This window comes from Nematolebias whitei, chromosome 5, assembly GCF_014905685.2.
Source record: "Nematolebias whitei isolate Nwh7 chromosome 5, NemWhi1, whole genome shotgun sequence".
In the NCBI taxonomy this organism is placed as follows: Eukaryota; Metazoa; Chordata; class Actinopteri; order Cyprinodontiformes; family Rivulidae; genus Nematolebias; species Nematolebias whitei.
The window spans coordinates 8,245,508-8,264,383 of NC_056502.1; the positions used below are offsets into that span (position 1 = coordinate 8,245,508).

Below are 18,876 nucleotides of genomic sequence, written 5' to 3' on the forward strand. Positions count from 1 at the left end.
CACAGCGAGATAACGACGTTACTCTGATTATAAAGGGTCATTTGCAGCTGGGTGCTGAAACACAGGCGATGGTGAAAGACTGTGTGAAGTGACAATGCAGTTGGACTTCCCCCTTTTTCGTATGACCTTTTATTAACTCATGAAAAATATTCTGTGACAGCACCGTTGTTGTTGAAAGGCTCGTTTGAGTAGGAAAATAAGAACAAATATCTGCACGTCATATTGAAGAGGAATTCTTCAGTATCCAGATTTGCTTTATACTCTGTGTGTGTGTATGTTTGGGGGAGCGTTGAGCTAACAGAATGTCATGAACTACTGGACAGATTTTAATGAAGCACTAAAAGTAATCTCAAGGTAGACTGTGGGGTGCTCCATGTGGGATTAGGGGCCCGTTGGTACGGGCTGGTCGATCCCTATACAAGTGGTGTGAGAGGTTGGCTCGCATTGCCGGTAGTAAGTCGGACCCCTTCAAGGTGGGAGTTGGACTCTGCCAGAGCTGCCCGTTGTCACCGATTCTGTTCATAAAGTTTATGGACAGAATTTCTCGGTGCAGCCAGTGGGCAGAGGAAGTCCGGTTCACTGTCCTAAGGACTCCTTCTCTGCTCTTTACAGATGATGTGGTCCTGTTGGCGTCATCGTGCCGTGATCTCCAGCTCTCACTGGAGCGGTTCGCAGCCAAATGCGAAGCGGCTGGAATGAGAATCAGCTCCTCCATATATGAGGCCATGGTCCTCAGTCGGAAAAGGGTGGATTGCTCTCTTAGGGTCGATGGTGAGGTTCTGCCTCAAGTGGAGGAGTTCAAGTATCTCGGGGGTTTTGTTCACGAGTGAGCAAAGAATGGAGCGTGAGATTGACAGACAGATTTGTGCAGCGTCTGCAGTATTGTGGACTGTGTACCAGTCCATTATAGTGAAGAGGGAGCTGAGCTGTATGGCAAAGCTTTCTGTTTACCCATCAGTCTACGTTTGCGGTCACGAACTCTGGGTAGTGACTGAAAGAATGAGATTGCAGGTCCAGGCAGTTGAAATGAGTTTCCTCTGCAGGGTAGCTGGACTCTCCCTTAGAGATAGTGTGAGAAGTTCAGCTATCAGGAGAGACTCTGAGTAGAACCGCTGCTCCTCCACATCGAGAGGAGCCAGTTGAGGTGGATCGGATATCTGGTAAAGATGCTTCCTGGGCGCCTCCCTATGGAGGTGCTTCAGAACAGCTTTGACTTTGGAACAAGCGGAAGATAATGGATGAATAAATGGATAAAATTAATCTTTGCTACCACAGCTAATAGACATTAACCCACACAAACATGGTTGTAATTCAGTCAGTTTTGCAAATATGCAAGAAATTTTGCCAATTTAGATTTTCTTTTATGGGACATCAGAATTTTCTCACAGAAAATGAAGACATGGCTTGAATAAACATGTGGTCCTGTTGTGTCTAAAAAAACTGGCTGCACAGATTGTGAAGAATTCTTGCTCCTCCTGTCAGGTCACTGACTGTCCCAGTTTTATTTTAGTCCTCTCACTGTTTATATAGGAATAAAAATAACTTCCCTTTTAACCCACTTGTGCTCTTATACACTGTATAAAAAAGCTAAGACTTACTGCCCCCACCCCATCCAAAAAAAAGGGGGAAATGACATAAACATTTATAGTTTGGCTTGTGATGGCCCAGTTCTACGGTCCAGATTGTGTCCTATATCTTAGTTAGAGAAAGTAGGTCTTAAATTTTGAGCTTTTCATCCTCTTAAGTGTTGTCATGAAAGACAACAGTTATTTATAGCTACACTGTTCTGCTGCTGACACGATTTCATGAGGGCATATCACATCTTCTACTGATGTCTATTATTATTATTATTATTTTTCTATAAATAATTTACTGAGAGGTTTATAACATTTATAATTAAGATAAGTCCTTGGCTCTTACACTGGAAATAATTGCTGGTCAAAACAACTTTGAGACAAAGAAATGAGGTGTTTGTTGCAGCGAAGCAGTACGAAAGCTCATGTTTTTACTGCTACACAGCGTTAAAGCTACAAACAAGTTATTTTTCTTGCATAACTTGAAGATTTTGTCTGGTTTCAGGGTTGGGTTTGTTTGTAACCACACCAAAAAACTCATGTTAAGTCTAAAATTGACCCCTGAAGAGTTGCTCCCTTCCATGCTGCTCTTTAAGCGTCTGATATGCCTTATTTTGACACTCACACACTTGTTTTCCTGTTTAGTTGTTTTTTTTGCAAACTATTTCTGAATATGTTGTGATATTTTAACCATTTATAAACCAAACGGTTCAACTCAGTTGAGAATAGTGCAATGTTTGAGTTATTTAACTTTAACAAAAAATCCAAACCGTGCTCTTCGGTTTATTCTAAAACATTTCCAGAGTCGATTTAAGCACACCTGCATGTTTAGATGACATGTTTGTATGCAGTCATGGAGATTCATTCAACCTTTATTTATACAGGTTAGTCTCATTAAGTCACGAGGACTCATTTACAAGAGAGTGCTGTTTTAAACAAAGAACATAGATGAGGTACAGACAACAATAGACGATGGTATAAAAAGCATATAACATGAAAAGTAAATAAAATAAATATTAAAAAAAAAAAAACAGGAACATGTCTGCATGTCAAGGTTTCCTAAGTCAAGGTTCTGTTTCTTAAGTAAAGGTTTAATTACAGCAATCTTAATGCGCTGTGGTACGTAACCGTTTGTTAGAGACAAATTAAGCAGATCCAAGATGTGGTTATTAATTAAGGGAAATACCTCTTTAAATAGTCTGGTTGGGATGGGATCTAGCAGACATGTGGATGGTTTGGATGAAGCTATTATTTTTGAAAATTCAAAACAGCTCAACAGGACAAAAACAGTCCAAACATGGATCAGGTTCTAGTGACGTTTTTAAAGTCGCCTCATCTGACGCAGAACCAGAGGCGATAGTAGGAAGGATGGTTTGAAATGTTTCCCCTGAACTCGTAGTAAAACAAAAAAGAATACAAAATACAAAAATCTGGTGGGGGTGGTGGGACTGCTCTCATAATAAATCATAAATATTCACATTGGTGTAACAAACAACTGTTTCTATCAACATTTTGAACATAAGGTGTGCATTGGAGTAGAACTTGGTGTTACCAATGTGGGAATAAATCAGAAGAGAATGTCTAAGAGATCTAGTCAACTGGAGATTACCTGAAGACACAGATTGAGTGAAATACTTGAGCCACACACATCCCAATTCAAATTGAGTCGTCACCAGGAGTGCGTCCACCGCCACTGAAGTTGGGACAGTAATCAAAGTATTATTAGCTCATTTCACCTCGTCTTCACCGGGACACACAAGCCTCCAGCACCGCCATGCTCACTTTGGGTTAGAAACGTTCGATTCAGAGACGTTTCAGATGCTCGTTCATCTTCAACATCGGGGCTTTCTGACGGAGGTCACTTGGAATTTACAGACGGCTTTTTAAAGATGATTGTAGAGGAATCTAGTGAATGTTATTTTCATTAATTATCTGGTAAATGCCTCTAAATGCCTCTCAGCAGGACTGGACATAAAATCATTAATTTTTTTCAGCCCGCTTTGTTTTTTGTTTTATTAACGTTATTCATCTTGCCGTCATGGAACTGACATTCTCATTGTCCGTATCCTCTCTTCTTTTATGGCTGTAGACTGAAGGGGAGCTTTTATCTTTATAGCTAATCTCTAGTTTGCACTCATCGCTTTAAAGTCGAGGCTTTACTTGAACTGAAACCACAAAAGAATATTCAGGTTTATGCTCGATAAATCGTTAAATATTGATCACTTCAGTAATGTTTTATTTAACCCTGGATTATTTATCAATAACTGTTGATGCAAATACACTTTATGTTGTATTTTTCTTTATATTCATTTGAAGATGGGAATAGAGGAGCAGCAGTTTAAACAGAGTTTATGTAACCATGTTTTTTTTTTGTTTGTTTCAAACTGAGGGTGTCTAATGCTTAGACTAAAACAATTTTCAGTTTGAAAATCATAAATAATTTCTGTCACGGACAGGCTAAACTAAAACGATTCCCTTGATGTTATTGACTTGGATTCTGTGGCTAAAGATAAAGAAAGAAACACTGAGGCTCTTTGTGTTTTGACCGAGAGCTCCATTTGCTCTCGCTCCTCTCGTTTCACAGCTGAGGGCGATCGTTTAACTCCGGCTGTTAATGAAGGTGAATCAAAGTTTGATGAAAACTTTGTGTATTCTGTGTACGTTGCTTTGCTCGTGACTTTGAAATAGGTGAGTTTGCAGAAGAGACTGTCTTTTTTTTGTTTTTCTACTTTTGTAAAGCCTTTGACAAATTACTTTGTTGCTGCTCTTTTATTCTTCAGTGCTTTATGTTTTTATCTTTTCATCCTCTTTTGTACCTTTGACTCTTTTTTAATTTTTGGTCGGCGTCCTAACTTGTTGTCAAGTCATAAATTATTATTTTATGAATCCTTCAACAAAGTTAAGTCAGGCCCTCGGGACAGTTTCTTGTTGTTGAAATGTTTCGTCTTTCATCCAGAGGACTTCATCAGTCCGAGCAGCCACAGCAAACTCAGTCCCATAAGCAGCACACTCACATAGTGGGCCAACCAGTTTGATGGTGATAAGCTGGTTTCTGGAGTCTTATCACCATCAAACTGGTTGGCCCATTATGTGAGTGTGCTGCTTATAGGTTTGAGTTTGTTGTAGCTCCTCGGACTGATGAAGTCCTTTGGATGAAAGACGAAACATTTCCAGAGGACCTTGTTGGATGTTTCTACCTGGATTATTTAGCATGAACTTTGATGTTTATGAATCCTTCATTTTCTTACTGTTTTTGTTTCACTGTCTTCATTGCGTCCCTTTGTCCAGTGTATGCACACACTAAGTTATTAATTTTAAATTATTAAGTTCTGCTGATTGTTACAAAGCAAAGCATTTGCAGAGGCAGAACTGTGACAGACACAGTCAGGGAGTGGCAACAGGTGGAGACCAACGGTTGACCCGACCTTGACTCTAGATGGAAGATAAACGTCAGACCTGAGAGTTCTGGACATAATCTGCTGTTATTGGCAGCTAATAATTCACATGCGAGTCGTCATGCAGAAGAGTAATTAAGGTTTGCCTCAGTTGGGTTTTGAAAATGTTCTTGGAAGTCTGAGGATTTTTAAATGCATTAACCCAGCTACTGAGTTCTTTGAAATAACCCCGGTAGTTTTTCGTGTGTGAACTTTTGAATAAGAACAGATCAGTAAGCATCACACGCCTGTCTTTCTATAGCATGAACAAATACATTTAGAAACATATTTACTGCGTTAAGCTTTCAACCCTTTCCTATATTTTTCTACCTATGAAGGACAGATTTAGGAACATTTTAAAAACGCGTCCAGGGTGAGAACATAGTGACATATTTCAAGTTAAATAGAGATGCGCTGTTAAAATGTCCGTTTGTATCAAATTAAAAGTAACTGTAGAGCACATGAAAGATGGACATTGTGGTGTCGTTTGACATTACTTTAAAACCACGGCATATTAAACTGGGGTGAACGTTTGTTCTTTGACATCAACATTAAACTTCACCTCCTCCTCAGAGGCAGGTTTGGAAAAAATCTTCATAAACCATAAAAACGATGCGAGTTTTAAATGCATGTCAGGGGCTATGTGAAGAAATTTAAGCAAATGATACCAATAATTGGGTTTAAAGTTTTCGTGCAGCTGTACTAAAGTTTAAAGAATGAAAATCAAATAGAAAATGGCAACAAAAAAAAACCCAGTATTACTTTGTTTAATTGATGTATTTTATTTTGGCTCTGTGTACAGTTTGTCAGGTCTGTTGAACCGGTGAGCTTAATTAGTACAGAGTTGAGTTTGGGACTTGATGAGCCAGAATGAAATGGGTTGATACACAGAGAATGCTCCATACCACGTTACTCATTTAAACAACACAGCTTTAGTTGTAATTTGTTGAGAAAGCAAGAAAACGGCAGCTTCATCTTGTCTAATGAGGATCATGTCAGACAGAGGCGCAGAAAATGTTGACTAGTTTGTTTAATTTATACTTTGCATTTTTCATCATATTAATGTCATTTCCAGGATTTTTTTTATTTTCACAAATTGATGTATGGTGTTACGCAGGTTCTCTTTCCTTATATAATAACCATGTTATTGTCTTCCCTGTGTTTTATTTTCTTACGTAGTGTATTTATATATAAATTTGGATTTATTGGTTTGGAGTGTCGTCGATGCTGCTGGTCCTGTGTCAACATGGAAACGACTAATAAAACCTTGAACTTAAAGTCCTCTGAGAGACGCATCAATCAAAGAACAAGGAGAATTAATTTCTCTTGTTCTTGGATGTGAAACAGACTCATCAGTTACATGGTGGCCTTGTCCCTCCTCATCCTTCATCTCCTTTAACTTCCTGTCAGCCTGTTTCCCTCCCTCTGTAGCTGCTCTGCTGAAGTGTTTTGGCAGCCTGTGCTGGTGCACAGAGCACGGTGATGATGGATGAAGTGGGATGCAGGGATGGTTGGATGGATGGAGCGGGATCTGGGGCGAAGCAGATAAAGCTGTGACGAGGTCAAAGCTGTCTTCTCTCTTTTGACCTCCTGGGGTGGTGTATTTATGGTGTGCATGTGTTTTCTATGTGTGTAAGTTTCTTCTACAGTCACTTCCCTGGCTGCCATCTCAAAGCCGTCAACATCGGAGGGATGAAGTTATTTCACTGTCTGTTGTGTAACAACTGGCAACAACATCACTGATGTTCTGGAGGCGCTCGTGGTGGGAAACCGTGTACAGCTGTGCATGAGGTTTTTTTATATTTGTGTGTTTACTTTAAGGCTTGCCATAATTTTGTTGAAAGATGGTCTTTGTTTTTTAGTTCATTATACAGTTACAGCATTCACAGATCAGCGCTTGACGAATGTCGGTCAGTTTTACCAGTTACAGACCGTTAAGTCCACATCAGAAGCTGCTGGACTCGGTAGCTTGTTTGAACCCGAGTCCCTCTCTCATCATCTAAGTCAGTGGTGAATTAGTTGAGTTGTCTAATAGAATGAACACAAACATCATACTGATGCATGATGGGTAATTTGCAGGGTGGTGTTTATGGCCCTCTCAGGCTAATGTGTTTGATCAGCGTAATTTTCCCATGTCAGACGTCTGCAGGGGAAATAAATTCTCCCTTTTAAATTGAGGTCAGAAAATGAAAATCAGATTTTCTGGAAAAAGGGCCATAGAAGGTCGCTTTGGAAACAAGTACTGATTGTCTTGTCCTTGTGCCTCTGTGCACTGCTGCGTATCCTGAATGTTAAAAAGTGCACAAAAGCTTTTCTAGCAGAGAAACACTTGCAAAAAAACAACAACCCTGCATTGGTTTTAACACTTAGAGCGCATCACAGAACGAGCTCTGAAACCCATTCGTGTAATTTTCGTCTTCTTGAGAATCAGGTGAAGGTGAAGAAACGTTTAATGTGATTTAGAGGCTCGTTTGATTTAGAGGACTTCCCAGAAGTCCTTTCCTCGACAGCTTTGACTGATGATGACACTTGTGCTCTGTGTCTGTCCTCCCATTGTTCTTTGTTCTTTGTTCTTTGTTCTGCAGGAGTTTGACCGATAAAAGGATTTGAAGGCTGTGATAATGACGCCATTAGACAGAAATTGGGCGGTATATTTTCAGTGTCAAATATCTTCAGTTTGAACCACCTACTTGCAAATTTGTACTACAGATGTCCAGCCTTGTTGGCCTCATGGAAACAAGCCAAATTGATTGCTAATTATTATGGTTCACCTGTAATAATTGATCATTCATAACTAGATATGACTTTTTATGTCCTCGGTATAAAAGCGGAATCACCCAAGTTCAGAGCAACTATCCATCCATCCAATATCTTTACTGGCTTCTTCCCTTTTGGGTTGCGGGGGTCACTGGTGCCTATGTATCCAGCATCCAGTGCGTGAGGCAGGGGACACCCTGGACAGGTCTCCAGTCCATCACAGGGACACACAGAAACAAACGAGGCAAACAACCATTCACTCTCTCACTCACACTAAAGACGACTTAGAGTTATCAATCAGTCTAACATGCATGTTTTTGGTTGGTGGGAGGAAACGGGAGTACCCGGAGAAAACCCACGCATGCACGGAGAGAACATGCAAACTCCACACAAAAAGGCCTTCGGCCGGGATTTGAACAGGCTAACTTCTCATTGAGCGGCAACAGCTCTACCAACTGAGCCACTGTGCCACCTGCAGTGAAACCCAAGGATGAGATTATATAATAAATAAAATAAAGATAGTCAGAGAGCGCCTATTTGAACAGAGTATCTGTAAGACCGATAAGGCCACCAGTCCATGACCTAACATCAAACTGCCAACAGACTTGTACCATAACATCTCTGATGCTAATGAAGACATCTCAGAAGACCTATGGCTAAATCTTGTTTTTCCAGAACAAACATGCAAGATAGCTTTGTGCAAAGTAGTAAAAAGATAAAGAAAACAAAATGTGCAAACAGAAGGAAGAAACAAAAATGAGATGAGTGACACTAATGCTGAGGAAACGAAGGGATTAAAGATGAAATTCAAGGAAGGGAAAAGTGGTTGATGTAGGAAACTTTGAAAACAGGAGAGAATAGGATGGATATTGAAAGTGACAAATTAGGAGAGACCAAAGGGAAGAAGAGACGTGGATGAAGAGAGGAGTGTAGGCTAATAGGAAAATGAAGTGATGTAGACAGCCAAACAGAAAAAAGACAAATTATAACAAAGAGGAGATCAGACAGAACCGTCATAGAACAGCCCAATTAATAAATAAATAAATTATTGCCAAATAAAAACTGGTCTTCACTTTGATTTTGAAAAGATATAGGGGCTTAAAAATAAAGTAAAATCAAAAAAAGATCTGCACAAAAACAAAACAAAAGGAAAGTTAGAAAAATGAAGACATTACAGACAGAGAGGTATTTTTGCATCAATAAGTCAGTAACACAGGAAACATGTCACTCACTGTCAAAGCTGAAAATATCGACTGCTAACAGCCTCAGAGACTTAACGCAGCATGAGCTGTGAAGCTAGGAAACACCTTGTAACTGTGACTTTCCTTCCCTCTATTGACTACGGTGACATTATTTACATGAACGCTACAAGCACCCTGCAGATGTTTAAGACTAAGTTTCATAACTGGCTGTAACCGTACCCACCACTGCACCCTGTATTCACTGGTTAACTGGTCATCATTAGCTTCACGTAGACTCTCACTGGTACATTTTCATCTTTAAGTCACTTCTCTGTAGCTCCTCCTACATGTCACTGTGTGAGTGCAGCTACAGCGTGCGCTCTCAGGACATTATTACCTGCAGTGTTCCCTCATTGAGGACTGAACTTGGCAAAAGGGCCTTCTCCTACTCCGCTCCTGTTTCCTGGAATATCTTGCAAAAAGATCTGAAGCTGTCGACTTTGACCTCTCTAAATGGCTTTAAACATCTAAGTTCTTGGCAAAAACCAATGCAGACATGTTCCTGTTTTTAGTTTTACATCACCTTACAACCTAGCTGTTTTTTCTTCTTCCATTTGTAATACCATTTTCTATCACTTGTTCTCAATGTGCATGCTTCCTTGTATGATTGTCTTCTGTTGTCCACTGTTGTCATCACACTTTGTTAAAATCAGGTCTCTCTTGTAAATGAGTCCCGGAGACTCAATAAGACTAACCTGTGTAAAAAAAGTTTGAGTGAAAAGTGACATTCGTGGAAAATGTTGGCCAGTTTTTTTTATCGTTTAGACCCCTAATATGTGCATGTGTACTGGATTCAGCCATTACTCAGGTCACTGCTATTTATTTACTTTTTCATATTCTAAGATATGCAAACTTGGTAACAAGTTTGTAGCAGCTTATGATTGCAGAAATGATCAATAGTGTTTTGTGCAGAAGGAGGATGTGGTGGCAAAACATCCGTCTTTTTATATACTTGTGTCTTGAAACCTAGCACAAGCAATGGCGTTCTCCTCATACATTCTAAAACATGAGAATGAAGAGTTGAAAACACAACTTGTTATTTGTTGTACAGTTGCACTCAGCTGAGTATGCACACTATGGTGCATTATTTTGCTTTTGTAAAACCGATTATCCTTGTTTACCATTTTCTTCACATCTTCCTCGAGCCACTTTGTGGTTGAGCGCTTGCTACATGTTGACAGCGTTGATGTTTCACTTGCCCGTGGTGAAAAACGTTAACACTGAAGAGAAAAGTAGAACAGTAAGAGGAAGGCAGAGAACCAAACAACTGAACTTTTATTAATTGTTTATCATTTATGAACATCTTTCACAATCCAAAGTATTTTTTGTTGTTGTTTATTTTTCCCCTCACTGGCTCTGGAACGAGGCGCATACATTCTCTTCCCTCTCCCTGTTCTCCCGCTTTTTTTGCTCTCTGTCTGTGTATCGGAGCAGCTCCTTTTTTTACACATCTTATGAAATGAAAACTACTGTTTTGGATCTGACCAACTGGACTTTTGACGCAAATGACAAAATCTTTTCAACAAAGCGACATGGTCCTGGAGAACCCTTGTCTGCTCGGACGACATGCATGCAGCTGGATAAATCTCTGGGGAGGTAGAATGTGATGTGTCTACCTATGCTGTCGATCGAGGACGCCGAAATTGCATATAATTGGAGTTATGATAACAGGTTTCCTGGTTTTGGAATAATCTGGTTCTGGTTTATCAACGTACAAAGAAGACGGCCGCAGCTAATTTGGCCTCGTCAGGATGCTGCCTATGTGAAGGTTGGTCCATGCTTGGAGGACTCAAAATCAGCCGATTTATGAGCTAAACCGTAAAATGGAAGTGATTTGAATCGCAGGCCACTTGCAGCTTTGGGACTTATCAGCGTGAAAACGACCTTGAAGAGGCTCATAAGAACGGACCAGTAGAATGCACCCTAATCTGGCCATTTCTGACCTTGGAAGTACCAGTAAAGACTCGAGGCTGACAAGAAAAAATAGTCTTCCTGAATAAATCAACAATTGTGGCTTATCTGAATCTGACTCCCCGGTTGGCCTCGAAACAGGACGACTTGTCAATTTCTCCTGGGAAATGTGTAAACTAAGGAAAAGCTTTGTCTATTGCACCCCCACCCCAGCCCCCTCTTCTGTGGAGGCCTATCAGGACTGTGCCGGCTGACCATTATCTTATCAGGACAATGCTGTTAGTTAATGTTAGTGCTTCATGGACCGCCTCGTCGTCAAATGCATATGTAACGTGTTCATAAATGTGCTTGCTGGCAGAGTTTTTTTTGAAGTCTTAAATCGTGTCCTGTTAGGACAAGGTGTGAAGAGATCTTTTTTTTTTGTAATGTCCTCATGGCCTTGTCCCTTTTTTCTATCTAAAAAAAAAGTATTCTGAAAAGGATAAGGCGGCTGCGCTATATAGCAGCAGCTACGTGCACTCTGTCCATCTTTCGGATGACTGTACGGACATATTCTCGTTGTATCTCGGTGCAATGATAATAAAACTTATCCTGATTCAGATTAACTCTGATCCATCAAACATAAAAAGTGAGGGAAGATTTTATGGTTCTGAAGCTGAGTCCATAACAAATCAACTTACTTTTTTTAAGTGTTTATTTTTTGTCCATCTGATTGATTCCACCTCTCGTTAAAGCAGCAGGGTGGTTCATGTCTGTACTGATAAAATGAGGTGAGCAGGACGTGGAATGGATGAGGGGGAGTCAGCACGTGGAAGATGGGTTTCTTGTGGGCAATGTGACAGTTGAGGAGGTAGAGTGGGAAAACAAGACCTAAATGCTTTAGTTTGGGCTCTGCTGTTAAAGAAGAGCGAGGTTGAGTGTTTTCTGTGTTTTTCATAACTTTTTATTTGTACAGCACAAATATAAAATGTAGTACATAACCGGATCTAGATGAAAAAGGTACAACTGCAGTTAGAAATCAAAAGAGGATAAAAGATGCGCTTTCAGCATGCACAATGAGTGGTTGCTCTTTCTTTTCCATCATACTCAATCATACAGCTGGAGCGGCCTTGTAGATACACCGAGTCTGTTATCCAAAGCAATAATCTTTTCCTGCTCAAATTAAACTGTCTAAAAAATTACTTCTGTGAGTGCTGATGTGACAAGGCCAGGCAAGGAGAAAGTAACTTGACTAGGATTGATGCAGATTATTCATTGCTTTCTGTTCTGTTCAGGCAGGATAGAAGGGAAACAAACTACATACCCCAAACAAGAAGTGGATTGTTTGGATCTTGCTGTGCTGGCATGATGGTGCCCGTGGATAATGAAGTTACAGTGAGCATGTGGTGATGACAGAGCAACTGCAGGCTGGAGTTGGACTACAAGAGCTGATGGAAGGCAGAATCTATGAAAATAACTGTTGGATATAAAATTTGAATAGGTATGGGTGAGGGATGGAGCGCTGCCAGGACAGGTCTACTGACAATACATCCAAATATTGGTCATGGACTGGCAGAACAGAATTTTAAACCATTTTTAGATTGAATGACCTACTTTAGGTTTAAAATTGTAACCTAGAATTTGTTATGTATTTTACTCCCAACGAAAATCCTCCTGAACTTGTAGAAGTGTTCTTTGAGAGAACGACGTTTGGAGTTGGGTTCAACACAATAACAGAAGCATTTTTTCCCCAGTTTCCCCACAAACTAGGTCAGTAGAATAAACGCCCGACTTAATATTCCACAAACTCTTTATACCTGCGTGTTTTCCTCACTGAGCTTGAGGGGCTGTCACAGCCATTACCAGTTCTTTGCATCTGACTTGAGCTGTTCGCTTTAGAACTTTGGAAAGATGGAGAAATCCTTTTTGAAGTAAACATTTCAGATTTCTTTCTCCAACTGCAGCACAGCAGTGATGATGATCACATGTACAACATGTACTGTTCTTTATATTTGCATACTCTGCACACTCTTCTCATGCTTGTTTTGTTACAAACTGTCTATTTTTATCATTCATCATCTTATCCTGGATTAAACTCGGCGCTGTCAGCAATGTCTTTCGTATGAGTGGGAAGTGGTTATCTCGGTGTAAGATGTGTTCCCCACTGTTTGTATCATTTGGAGTTTGTGTTGCGTTAAGTGGCGAGTTCTTGTCAGGACTATTACTCAGGAATAATAACTTTATTACTTTCATAAAGACCTGATTCCCAGTGGATGTACCGAAAATTTAATTCAGTTTATTTATATAGCGCCAAGTCACAACAGAAGTTGTCTCAGGGCACTGTACAAAAATATTCACATGCATTAAGAAAGTCAATTAGTAAAAGTTTTTTTTTAATCTAAGGAAGCCAGCAGATTGCACTGAATCTTCACTTTCTCACAGTCTTCCATCCTGAGCAAACACAAAGGCAACAGTGGAAAGGAAAAACTCCCTTTTAACAGGAAGAAACCTCCAGCAGAACCAGGCTCAGGACAAGTGGTCATCTGCTTCGACCAGCTGGGTTTGAGAGGATAGGAATTAGAAACAAATAAACTAAACATAGAATGGTAGGTCCAGGTGCACTTTCTATAGGAGAGACAAAGAAACCCATGTTAAGGATAGCAGTAATTACAAATACATGTAGGTAGAGTAGAGCAAGTAAAGACAGCAGCAGTGTGAGGAAATGTGGTCAATTTGTCCTCCAGCAGTCTAAGCCTATAGCAGCATAACTAAGGGATAGCTCAGGAAACCCAAGCCAACCCTAACTATAGGATTTATCAAAAAGGAAAGACTTGAGCCTAGTTTTAAAAGCGGATAATGTGTCAGCCTCACAGACATAAACTGGAAGTTGGTTTCACAAGAGAGGAGCCTGATAACTGAAAGATCTGCCTCCCATTCTACATTTGGAAACTCTAGGAACTGCAAATAAACCTGCAGTCTGAGAGTGAAGTGCTCTGTTAGGAAAATATGGAACAATAAGATCTGTAATATAAGATGGAGCTAGGTTGTTGAGGGCTTTGTAGGTTAGGATTAAGATTTTGAATTCAATTCTGGACTTGACAGGGAGCCAATGGAGAGAAACTAAAACTGGAGAGATGTGATCTCTCCCACTAACTCCAGTTAAGACTCTGGCAGCAGCATTTTGGATCAACTGAAGATGTTTAAAATAAGTATTTGGACACCCAGATAACAAACCATTGCAATAGTCCAGTCTAGATGTGACAAATAATGCATGAACCAGATTTTTCGACTACCAGTAGATGTTTCTAATTTTAGTGATAGTATGAAGGTGGACAAAAGTGGTTCTGGTAACATTTTTAATGTGGGGGTTAAAAGACAAGTCCTGATCAAAAATAACACAACTTTAAAACTGGAGGACAAATTAATGCCATCCAGAGGACGTGAAAGACTGCAAAGGTTATCCCCAAGATGCTCAGGTCCAAAACATACCACCTCTGTCTTGTCTGAATTTAAAAGCGGAAAATTAAGGGTCATCCAGGTTTTTATATCTTTAAGACATGCTTGTAGTCTAAGTAGCTGATTGGATTCATTGGGTTTCATGGACAAATAGAACTGTGTATCATCAACATAACAAAGAAAATTTATCCCATGCTGTTTAATAACATTACCTAATGGAAGCATATATAAGGTAAAGAGTATTGGGCCAAGCACTGAACCTTGAGAATCTCCATGACTAACTTTGGTGTATGAAAAAGATTTACTATTTACATTTGCAAACTGGAATCTATCAGATAGATATGATTTAAACCATTTTAGAGCTGTTCCTGTAATCCCAATATCATATTCAAGCCTCTGTAGTAAAATATTGTGATCAACTGTATCAAATGCAGCACTGAGGTCTAACAGCACCAGTACAGACACAAGTCCATTGTCAGAGACCATGAGAATATCATTAGTAATTCACCAGTGCGGTTTCAGTGCTATGGTGAGCTCTAAACACTGACTGAAACTCTTCAGATTTCTGTTCAGATGTTCACGCAACTGACCAGCAACTATTTTCTCTAAAAATTTTTTAGATGAAAGTTAGATTAGATATAAGTCTACAATTCGCCAGAGTCCCTGAATCAATATCAGGCTTATTAAGTAAAGGTTTAATTACAGCAACCTTAAGCTCTGTGGTACGTAACGATTTATAAGAGACTAATTAAGCAGATACAAAATGGGGATATTATTTAGGAGAAATACCTCTTTAAACAGTCTGGTTGGGATGGGATCTAGCAAATGGAGCTGAAATTTTTATTTGCCAGACTTTTTTTATCTTAAGTGCAGTGGAGGCTAAATTACCTACAGAAATAGTTCAACTAAGTCAAATAGAACTATATGAAGAACCTTGACTATAAATGGCAATAGATGATATGCAAATGCTCTTTTTTTTATTTCCAAACATATAAATAAATTTAACTTAGCCTAAAACTATTCTAAGGAGTACAAAAAAAATATTTTTATTTGGTTCTTATCATTGAAAAAATTGACTATCTTGACATTTTGTCTAATTGGTTGTTTGGTGAAATGAGCTTTGCACTTTGAGTTAATGCAGAACAGCTGATCTATTACAAAACATGGAAAATTATTTTTTGAATTTATAAAATGTACTTTATGTCCAAAATAGAAGTTTCTAATTTTATAATTACTGGAATGCAGCGATGCAACGGTTCAAAAGTAGTTTCTTACCCTGTATTTCTAGATGTATTTTTAATTTATTTATTTTGTACCACAAAGAAATAAAGGACAAAAATGTATATTATCATCTCTGTCTGTCCACTAGGCCCAGTTGGAGGCCCAGAAGGCCACTCAGGATTTCCACAGGGCCACAGAGGTTCTACGGGCCGCAAAGGAAACCATCTCCCTGGCAGAGCAGAGGCTCCTGGAGGAGGACAACCGTCAGTTTGACTCCGCCTGGCAGGAGATGCTGAACCACGCCACTCAGCGGGTGAGGAGGAGAACATGGGACACTCGAGACGGAAAGAGAGGAACATTTTGTTGGATTTATTTCCAGTTTACCTCAGTGGCCTTCAAAAATGGGTTTATTAGTCCTAAATTGTTTGCAAAATTCAAGCCTGCCTTAAAAAAAATCACATCTTATTTTTCTCCCTCAAAATTGTGAAATTAAAGGCGTATCCTAAAGAGTTTCTAGAAATAAACAAACAAACAAGCCATGGCTAATGGCAAGTTCTAAACGGCTGTTACAGGTGATGGAGGCAGAGAACACCAAGACGAGAAGTGAGCTCTTGCACAAAGAGACGGCGGCAAAATACGCAGCAGCCACCGGTCACATGAAGCAGCTGGAGAAGAAACTGAAACGAACCATCAGCAAGTCCAAGTAAGACAACCCCCCCCCCCCCCCCCCCCCGTCTGCAGCACAACATGGACGTTTACAATCAGCTGTGAGATGTCACTTATTTTAAACTTAAATTAACCTAGTGACTCCAAATGTTTCTAGTTTAAAAACTGTATATTTTTTAAATAAATTTACCTTTTGGCAAAAGATTCAAAATTGAGACATAAAAATAATAGTGCCATTTATCATTCCCTACTCATCTTTCTTTAAGGATGGTTCTGTTCTTCATTTCCTATCCGAAATGGTTTTACTGCCCACAAGTGATTTATCAATATTTTAATGTTTAAACTATTATTATTTTGTCTGGTCTTTCACAAATAAGAAGCTATATCTCCTATTTTTTATGAGAAGTTTTAGTGCCTAAAGAAATAGTGGTGATAATAACAAAATAAGTTTGTTTTGAAGGACAAGACCAACACTAAGCAGAATTTGAGCTGAAGGCCTGAATCAGATGGGTTTAGTTTTTAGCTTGGTTGTACATTTGGCTGCTGGTCCTTGTCTGGTCCAGCTTGTGGACAGTGATGGGGACTGAGCTGGAGACAGTATAAAACAATGTCTGTGTACAGTTGACTACTTATGGGTCAATTAACCAAATGTTCTGCTGCAAACCGAGGATGAGCCGTTTATTGCTTCATTTTATTAGCTTCATCTATCAGACATTTACGTGCTGAATGTAAAACTCTGTTGTCCCTCTGCAAATAGACCGTCCATCTGTCTGTCACACTTTTATGAAATACTTTAAAATAGTTTAATCACAGCTGATGCGGAACAGATGAAAACCGAACCAGATGCCAGCATGTTGCACTTCTCTTTTCATCTACAACTGGTCAGTCTCTAAAAGAGTGAAACATGGCGTCAATCTAAACCACGTCGAACCTCAGTTTATTATTAACGGGTGTTAAAGAGGAAGAATGACTAAATGTGGTAAAGTCATAAGTTGTTGTAGAATATCACCTGCTTGTAGAGGTGTTTCAGTTACTAATGAAAAAAAGTGTTTGAACCACAAAGGTACAGTTCTGAACTGAACGTTCTGTGTGATATATTGAAATTTACATAAGACCCTCCCTCTTGGCTTCCATGTGCATCCCATCCCTCAGAGGGAGGAGGGGGCTGTCATCAGTGCCTTCTGCAGGCACTGATGTTCAGCAGATTTTAGGGCATGCAGGACGTGCCTGGACAAATAAACAGAAAGATTTCTTATATGATGATGTGCATGTGGAATTTTACAATGTTCTGTAGCAGCTAATCTACAGTTCTGATGGAAAAAACAAATGCTTCACTGCTGTGCAGCTACATGTCACGTGTTACACTTGACTGTCACTATAATTATTGCACATGGTGCATTAAGACAGATTAACATCCAATAAATAGTATTCTAAAGCCCTATTCGCACAGGATTAGTTTTACCTAGGGACCACGTGTAATAAATAAATTACTCCCCAACATCTGCTTTTAATGTGGCACATTTGCACGGGATAACCAAAGCCTGAGATTTAGCTTAAATTTACGGACATCTTCCAGATATGTTAACACGCTGCGTATTATAGTATGTATAGTAGTCTACAAACAGAAAAAAATTATTCTTACCACACAGAGCAATGCAATGCAATGATGCAATGCATGATGTGAGCCAACATTTGCATATGATTTTGCCCCTTCGCTTCAGCCTTTTCTTTTTTTTTGGCGACCATTACAGGTCGATAGGCTTTTGCTGGTCCGGGACACAAAAGGTTATTAATGCACGTCAATGCAGCCTCCATTGCCAAAGGCAAATAAAAAATGCACCCAGGAAACAAAAAACACCTAGTTACGTATCAGATCCCACCCATTTCTGTCCAAATCAGAGATGCCTATTCACATTGGATTAGTATTATCACAGGACCTCGAAGTTCAGCAAAATATAGTAGGTAATTTGCGGGGGAATTTTTACTTTACAAATTACTGACATGGCCAATTTGCACGGGATTAACAACACAGACAATCTCTGTAATTATTACAAATAGCATGTGGTCCCTAGGTAAAACTAGTCCCGTGCGAATAAGGTTTTAAACAATCATATGCCTACATGAGCAGCAAAACTCGTTTTCATTTTCAGTCCAGCATGATGCTATTCAGAGTTCTGGATACTTATTCAAAATTTTCTGACTCACATTTCAGTTTATTGATGTGAAAACCGAATATTAAATCTGTTTTATACATACATGACTTAAGTTGCCTCAACAAATGAAAACATCATTTTTAACTCTCAATCACATTTAGCAAGTTCATAAATTGACCTTAAGTGAGTTGAACCCAAACAAAAGTAGGATTTTGGACCGTCAGAACATCAGAAAGCTGCAGTCTTGCTGCACAGTGCTTCAGCAGGGTGTTAATCCGTTTTGCATCACTCTCTCAACATCATAATGCCTTTATCTCCTCTCCCCTGCCAAGTTGCTATGGTGATGATGTGGGTACCACTCTTCTCTAGGATACTGTTTTCCCCCTTTAATTGAATTCTGACCTCTTCTCAGGCGGCTGTGGCTGAGTGGTTAGAGCAGCCGTCCTCCAATGCAAGAGTTGTGCGTTCAATTCCACCAGCAGTC

The 18,876-nt window shown here is 39.6% G+C and overlaps 1 protein-coding gene across 1 annotated transcript in view; it reads left to right on the top strand.

Moving 5' to 3' along the window:
* The window catches only part of sh3bp5b (SH3-domain binding protein 5b (BTK-associated)), a 36,726-nt gene that overhangs the window by 11,774 nt on the left and 6,076 nt on the right, over positions 1-18,876 (top strand). The window contains exons 4-5 of the mRNA XM_037676768.1: positions 15,722-15,886; positions 16,146-16,276. Coding sequence (XP_037532696.1) covers positions 15,722-15,886; positions 16,146-16,276 — 296 coding nt within the window. The remainder of the gene's footprint in view (positions 1-15,721; positions 15,887-16,145; positions 16,277-18,876) is intronic.